This window comes from Numida meleagris, unplaced genomic scaffold (genome assembly GCF_002078875.1).
Source record: "Numida meleagris isolate 19003 breed g44 Domestic line unplaced genomic scaffold, NumMel1.0 unplaced_Scaffold360, whole genome shotgun sequence".
Taxonomy (NCBI): Eukaryota; Metazoa; Chordata; class Aves; order Galliformes; family Numididae; genus Numida; species Numida meleagris.
In genome coordinates, this window is record NW_018364585.1 from 17,399 (window position 1) to 25,360 (window position 7,962).

Here is a 7,962-nt window from a genome sequence, read left to right on the forward strand (position 1 = left end):
CCACCGCATGACCCCATGGGTGACTAACTCCAGGCTGAGCCTGGGCCGCACTGAGTGCCAGGGGAGTGCCTTGGGCTGCAGGGATGGGGATTGCTCAGAAAGTAATGCCTCCAATTTATTTCTGTGTGAATGGCCACAGCTGCAGAGAGCACAGTGACACCGCGCAACAGAGCACGTTCCCAGCCACAAAACCCCATTTCTCAGCACAGTCCCACCAGTGGACCCCGTGCAAGGCCACACACTGGCAGCACCTTGGGGACAGTGTGTGAAAACTGAGGGGTGACAGCCTGCGTGGGGCACCTCCATGTGGTTTGTGTGCACTTCTCTATGTCTGTCACCCATCAAGGACCACACAGTGTCACGAGGATAACAATTACAACATGAGGAGGTGACATCATAGCATTCTGTGCCCATAGAGAAACTGAAAGCAGATCTCTCACCACTCCCTGTCCCCACTGCAGTCTCACTGTCCCGAAGCTGCTCCTGCCTCATGGCACCAATGGCGCTGACCCTCATCTTGGGTGAGTGACAATGGGGATGTGGTGCCACGGGGGTTGGTGGACCCGTGTGGGACCAGGACCGTGTCCCTTGCAGGTTGGTGGCTGGTGGCAGCCAGCAGGGCAGAGCACCGTGAGTATGGGGACAGGGTGAGAATGTGTACAGAGGGAGGGGAGCGTGGTCAGGGGGTCATCAGAGGTGTCCAGGAGGGTGTGCAGGGACAAGGCTCACTGCTGTCCCCTGTCCTAGTGCCCCGACCCTCCCTGTCACTGCACCCCAGCCAGGGGGTGTCCCTGGTGGACAATGTCACCTTGCGGTGCCACCTGCCCCGGCCGGCTGCCCGGGTCATGCTCTACCAGGACAAATGCTGGAGAACCGAGAAGGAGAAGGAGAAGGGGCAGACCACAGTGGAGTTCTCCTTTCCTAACACAAAGTGGACAGACTTGGGTGTGTACCAGTGCCAATACCGGGTGTTGGATCCACCTGGAACATCAGAGCAGAGTGACCCCGTGGAACTGCTGGTGACAGGTGAGGGCACTGGGAACAGGGATTGGCCCTGAGTTGTCTCCTCAGGGCCATTTCACATCACTAATTCCTCTCTGCACACAGATCACAGCTACCCCCCACCTGGCATTTCCCTGAGCCCCGAGGAACATGTGGAGATGGGGACCAATGTCACCATCCAGTGCTGGAACTACGGCTATCAGGGCACCATCTTCCTGCACAGGGACGGCCACTCAGCCCCTGTCCAGTGCCAAGACCCCGATGGTGTCAGTACGGCCACCTTCACCCTCTTTGGGGTGACCCCAGCAGATGCTGGCAACTATAGGTGCTCCTACCGCCCCGGGGGATCCTACTTTCAGTTCTCACCCCTTGGGGACAATGTGACACTGAAGGTGACACCCGGTCCTGCGCACCCAGGTTAGTGTCAGACCCCATTTGTTTGTCCTCAGTGTCACTCATGGGTGTCAGTGTCACCATGTCCCATCCCCACGGAAGTGGTGGCTGAGAATGGGGGCACGCAAACACCGAGACCCCACAGGTGGCACGGAGCAGCTGCACGGGAACATGTTGGCAGCAGTGGCGGGGGGCTGTGCTGCCACCCTCGTGTTCATCCTCATCCTCATCCTCTTCTTCCTCCTCTCTGCCCGCAGACGCCGGATGTGGACAGATGAGAGCCATGGTGGGGAACAGCTTACATTACTTCCATCCCCTCTAGATATTCCCTATTGTCTTCTGCCTTCCCTTCCATCCCCTACAGATACCCCAAGTGACCCTCTGTGCCCCCTATAACACCCACATTCATCCCCTCCAATTGTTGATATAGATGCAGGTGCCCCCAGAATGCCCGAGGCCGTGCAGCTCCAGGTCAGTGTCTGTGTCAGCCAACCCCAAATCCCAATCTGCCCCTTGGGCCCCCAAACCCAACTCGGGAACCACAATCCCTGCCCATGGGGAGCCCACAAGACCTCCAGCCCCAAGTGGCTTACCACAACATCATGTGCACCCCCAAATCCATCCCATGGGAAACACCCAGTCTGCACCATGGGGGCTGTTTGGGGCCCACATTTAAGCCCCCAGACACCCTGGTGCACACCGAGCCCTAAACAGACCCCAGACCCCATGGCCACCCTCACATCAAGAAACAGGACCCCAGCACCACCCATGGTCTCCAGTTGCTGACCCCTAGGGACCCCATATCTCAGCCCCAGACCCACCCTGTTGGACAATCCCCCTGCAGACTTACACCATGGCCGTGGCTGTTCCCCACCAAGCACGCTGGGGATCCCCCTGGTGGCACTCCACGGTCCCCTCTGTCCCCAGGTGCCCCCAAGTGACAGCGAGAGTCTGACCTATGTCGAGCTGCAAGCTGAGCCCCCCAGCACTCGGCTCCCTGCTCCCCCTGCTTCCCCACAGCCCTCTGTTATCTACGCTCAAGTGCGCACTGGGGGAGCCCGCTGATGTCCCCCATTTTTGTGGACAAACACGTGGATGTTGTGTGCCATGTGCACTTCATCTGTGCAGAGTGCTAGTGTCTTGGGTGTGCTCACAATCACATGTACACTACATGCATGTGCCACTGCATGTGTTCATGTGTATTACATGTGTGTACACCATCACATGTCCTCAATTCATTTACAAACGTGTGCTTCGTGCTCTGCAACTCCGTGTGTGTATGTGTGACGTCATACATGTACACTGATCCATGTACACAACACTGCACACGTGTGTCCTTACCGTGTGCCCCATGTCTGCCCCAAATCTGTCCCCACAGCAAACACCAAGGACACACGTGTGCTCCCCATGGCACATCTGCATCGCTCCAACCCAAACCAGCACCCATCCCACAACGCTTTTGGGACAGGATTCCCATTTCCGGAGAGTTTTCCTCTCACACTTCTGGAGGAGAATTCCCTTTCTGAAGGGCTTATCCTGCTTTTTGGGGGAGGATTCCTCTTTCTGCAGGGCTTCACCCTTCCTGTACTCCTGGAGAGTTTGATGATGATGGAAGATTCCTGCTTCTGGATGGTTTTATCCTGTTCTTATGGTGGTAGATTCCCATTCTGGAATATTTGATCCTGTCTTTTGGGTCGAGATCCCCATTTCTGCCAAGATCTGCTCTGCTTTTCTGGGAAGATTCCTGTTTCTGGACAGTTTTATTCTTATGGGAAGGAGCGCTCCTGGTTCTGGAGGGTATAATTCTCATCTTGAAGGAGGATTCCTGCGTCTGGATGGTTTTATCCTGGATTTGGAGAGAACAATTCCCATACTAGAATGCTTTCACCTGCCTTTTGCAAAGGGATTCCCATTTCAGGAGCATTTTGCCCGGCTTGTTGGGGGAAAGATTCCCATTTCTGGAAGGTTTTACCTTTCCTTTATCTCACCCCAACAGAACCAGCCCTTGGGCACAGGATTTTGCTGACAGTGACTCTGCAAATCCTTTGATAATTTCCCAGCCTCCAGCACTGAAATCCGGGCTGAAGGACAGGGACACAGCAGTGAGGTCATCATAAACATGTTTGCTGTTATTTTTAATTACCACCAAGGTTAATTATCTGTCAGGACACAGCTTGCCCCATGCTCACACCAGTTTGTGTGTTTAAACAGAAGAGTTTGGGTTGGGTTTCTTTATTTATGGTGATGGGTTTTACCAAACTCTGGCGACCCTTTTCGTATTACCCTTGCATGCAGAGAACCCAAACCCAGTCCTGGCCAATAACTGCACTTTACACATCAATATGATGAGCAGCAAAATGGCGTTTATTGGTAAAAGCTACAGAACCATATAGTATTTCTTATCGTTTACTAGACTGTTCCAGAAGCTCACGCGGGCTCCTGGCCAATCATATTGAATATCCCGCTCTGGCCACTCACTTTCGAAAAGCCATATACAGAGTGGTCATGCACATTGTTATGAAAACAAAGAAGTACAGCCTCTTAATCCTACGTCACAGGTTCAAGTAAAGTAGGTCAACCAATAGCAAGCAAATGGGGAAGGGCCTTCCGCGTTACAACAGTGGGTGATATCAGGATAACACAGGTATATATTTACAAAGTGATGCACAAGGCAGTGGTTCCAAACCCACCGACTGATGCTGAGAGCAGGACTGAAGGGCAGGCAGGAGACACCTGGAGGAATCTACAGGGGATCGAAGTGGAGGTTGATGACACGTGGTGTGCGGTTAATGGGTACTGGTAGGAGTGGATTGGGAAGGATTTGGGGTCCCGTAGGAATGGTTTTGCACTTGGGCTGGATTGAAGAGGATTTGGAATCTCCAGGGATGTTATGGGATTTGATGCGGATCAGGGAGGATGTGGGGGTTAGAGTGGAGAATTGAGGGATTTGGTGTGTGGGAATGAGACAAGGTGCACAGGTGAGGATTCGGGGATGTTGGATTCACTGGGATTTGGGAGTGTAAGGGAGGGGACCAGAGTTTCAGGGAGCTCCAGTTGGGGGAATCTGTGGTCTGTCTATTTCAGTGCACCTAAAAAAAGAGGCATTGGGGGTGTGGGGATATCAGTGTGGTCCCCCAGTGCCCACTTTGCTGTAGTTAATGGGGGGCTGAGCAGTGGCAGGTGCCCTGGGTGGCCAAGCACAAAGGGTCACAGCACAAATCTCGGTGCAGGTCAGACGCTCACTGTCACTGGGGGTACCTGGAGACACAGAGGAACAGTGAGGTGCCACTGTGGGGGTCTCCAACCTCCTTTGGAGAGGAGCCTATGGTGAGGGTATTTGAGGGTGGAGTCCAAGAGAGTGGGTCTGGAGTTTGGGAGGGACTGAGAGTTGGGGATCCCATGGGAGATATCTGGGGGTCCTGCTGTGGTTTGGGTGAGCCCACAGGGTGTGGGAGTGTTTAGGGATTGTGGGACCACAGGGGATTAGATCTGTCACCCACATGGGTCAGATATTGGGGTACGATATGTGTGGGTTTGGGGGTTCCTTCTACTTGATGTGTGGGTGCTTTATGTGGTCTGGGGCATGTTGATGGCCTGGAGGGCTGCAGCGTGTCTGAGGGCGGATATTTTGTGTCTGGAGTTTCCCCACAATGCAGAATTCCATTTTCTTGAAATTTGTTGTCTTATGGACAGGGTTTGGGTTTCTGTGGTGGGCTTTGATGAGGCCCCAAGGGGCAGGTTGGGATTTGAGTCCCCTGACCCGGACAATGACCTGGAACTGCACGGTGTCAGGCATTATGGGGGGCAACTGTGTCATAGGTGGAGTGGAGCAGGTGGGGGTTATGGGGAGGCCTTGAGTCACGTACAAGGAGCCCTATAGAGAATCTATAGGGGATCAAGGGGCAGGAAGGTACACCTGGGAGGATCGATAGGGGATAGAAGGGTGGGCAGGGGACACTGGGGGGATCTATAGGGGATGGGGCACATTTAACCCCTTCCTCACCAGAGCTCTCATCCCTTCATCTCCAGAGGCTGCGGGCATCAATGACAAAGAAGACTCCAAGGCCAAAGACGAGTACAGCGACCAAGCCCCTCACCAGTGCTATCACCAGATTTGCATGGGACAATTCTTTGGCACCTGTGGGGTGTTTGGTTGTTCCTGTTGCCAGCCACAACCCCCATGCAGACTGGATGCAGTGAGACAGCCACCCATCCACAGCAGGGGGTGCACTGAAAAAAGGGATCAGACTTACCTGGGGGTGCAGGTGTGGGTGTTACCTCCAGCATCACACTGTCTCCAAGGGGAGAGGACAGATGGGGGTAATGCCAGGGGCGGTAGGAACACCAATAGGTGCCAGCATCTGCTGGGGCCACCCCAAAGACTGTAAAATTTGCTGCACCCCCCCAACTGGAGTCCTGGTGCTGTACAGGAGCTGAGCATCCATCCTTGTGCAGGAGGAAGGTGGCCTCAAAACCCTTGTTCCAGAGGTGGATGGTGACATTGGTCCCTGTCCCCACACGTTCCTCAGGGCGAAGGGAGATGCCGGGTGGTGGGAAGCTGTGATCTGCATGAGCGGAGGGGACAGCACTGGGACATGGTCCTGTTGGGAGCCCCCAGAGCCATCCACTGTCCCCAGTGCCCTCACCTGTCAGCACCAGCTGCACGGGGTCACTCTGCTCTGATATCTTTGCTGACTCAGGCTCCCGGTACTGGCACCGATATGTACCTGCGTGTTCCCGACTTGTGCTGATGAAGGAGAACTCAGCTGCGTCCTGCTGCTTGTCCTTGCTCTTGCTGTATGTCCAACCTCCTTCCTGGTACAGCCAGACCCAGGCAACCGGCCAGGGCAGGTGGCACCGCAGGGTGACATTGTCACCCACAGACACCCCCTGGCTGGGGTGCAGCCACAGGGAGGGTCGGGGCACTAGGACAGGGGACTCCAGTCAGCCTCGTCCCTGCACACTCTCCTGGACCCCTCGGATGGCCCCCTCCCAACGCTCCCCTCCCTCTCTCCCCATTCTCCCCCTCTCCCCATACTCACGGTGCTGTGCCCTGATCACTGCCACCAGCCACCAACCTGCAAGGGACACAGTCCTGGTCTCACACGGGGCCACCAACCCCCCTGGCACCACATCCCCATTGTCACTCACCCAGGATGAGGGCCAGCGCCACTGGTGCCATGAGGCAGGAGCAGCTTGGGGACAGTGAGACTGCAGTGGGAACAGGTGGAGTCTGGAGAGCTGGTGTCAGTTCCTCTTGGGGACAGGATGCTGTGATGTCACCTCCTGATGTGGCAATTGTGGTGCCCAAATGGGTGGTGACGCCATGGGGTCCCCAATAATGTGCTACACATGGAGCGATGCAAACAGTCCCCGTTGGGTTGCCCTTTGCAGATTGTCATTGCTTGGGTGTCACACACTGTCCCCACTGGACTGCCAGGGCATGGCCTTGCAAGGTGTGCCCCATGGCATGCTAAACACAGGACACGTACTGCAATGGGATGTCCCACATGGGATGTTACATGTGTTCTCCAACAAGTCCAGCTGTCACCACATGCTTTGGGTACCACACTCCATCCCCACTGCGCTTTCCTCTGCCATCCCCACTGGGGACAGCAGCAGGGACCTTTGGGGACACAGTGACACTCACACAGACATGGGGCACACTATGAGGACACACATTTTTAGTGGCACACATGTGGTACTGACATCAGGCACATGCTATGGACATGTGCATGCAGTGGTGACACACATGGAGTGCCAACATGAGAACTGCATGCTAAGGACACAGACGTGCATTGTTGTGTAGACACTCTGGTGTGCATGTATTGTGTCACACGTACACACTCAAAGGCTCAGGGTTAACCATGTAGTACACGTGTACGTACATTTATTGTGCATATGTGACAGGACACATGGACAGCATATGACCAGATGACTTGCTACACGTGTGTAATGACATTTGGTGTTGAGCACCCAGAGCACACCTTCATGTTCTACGCTCTAAGTACACGTGTTCACAACACTCACACATTTGTGCAGACATACAGCTGCACAGGTGTCATTTTGCACATGCAAACTCCCTCAGTGGGGCAGAGTCGCCGTCATATAGGGCAGGGCGGGGGGCATCTGCAGTGTGGGGTGTGGGTGGGACATGGCGTGGGTAGGGGTAGGAGTGGAATTGTGGTTATGGTTAAGGTTCAGCTATGAGATCAGGTTTGGGTGTGGGTTAAGGTGAGGGTCAAGGTTAGGGTTAGGGTGACTGTTAGGTTTAGGTTAAGGTTTAGGGTTACGGGTTAGGGATAGAGTTAGAGTGAGGCTTAGGGTTAGGGTTACAAGTTAGGATTAGAGTTAGGGCATTTGGGTTAGGGTTAGGGATAGAGTTAGTGTAGTGTTAGGTTTAGGGCTAGAGTTACGTTAGGATTAGGGTTAGGGTTAGGGTTAGAGTGAGGGTAGGTTGAGGGCTGAGTTAGGTTTACTGTTATGGTTGGGGTAAGGTAAGGGTAGATGTCATGTTAGAGTTAGCGTCAGATTTTGGGTAGAGTTAGGGTTAGAATGAGGGTTAGG

General features: G+C 54.4%; 2 protein-coding genes across 3 annotated transcripts; one reads left to right on the forward strand and one right to left on the reverse strand.

Moving 5' to 3' along the window:
* Nucleotides 1-490: 490 nt before the first annotated feature.
* Nucleotides 491-2,659, forward strand: LOC110391400 (leukocyte immunoglobulin-like receptor subfamily B member 1). The gene is made up of 7 exons (XM_021383251.1): nt 491-521; nt 595-630; nt 748-1,026; nt 1,108-1,419; nt 1,541-1,681; nt 1,832-1,866; nt 2,323-2,659. Exons 1-7 carry the CDS (start codon nt 491-493, stop codon nt 2,458-2,460), a joined length of 972 nt encoding a protein of 323 aa, XP_021238926.1. The 3' UTR covers nt 2,461-2,659.
* Nucleotides 2,660-3,633: 974 nt separating this feature from the next.
* LOC110391401 (T-cell-interacting, activating receptor on myeloid cells protein 1-like) lies at nt 3,634-7,955 on the reverse strand. Of its 2 annotated transcripts, XM_021383254.1 has the most exons (6): nt 6,547-7,955; nt 6,438-6,473; nt 6,042-6,320; nt 5,649-5,960; nt 5,399-5,533; nt 3,635-4,653 (listed from the first exon to the last, which is right to left on the reverse strand). In XM_021383254.1, exons 1-5 carry the CDS (start codon nt 6,575-6,577, stop codon nt 5,415-5,417), a joined length of 777 nt encoding a protein of 258 aa, XP_021238929.1. In that variant the 5' UTR covers nt 6,578-7,955; the 3' UTR covers nt 3,635-4,653; nt 5,399-5,414. The 2 variants fall into 2 exon arrangements, with proteins under 2 accessions (XP_021238927.1, XP_021238929.1); XM_021383252.1 differs by having other exon boundaries at nt 3,634-4,653; nt 5,399-5,960.
* Nucleotides 7,956-7,962: the final 7 nt, after the last annotated feature.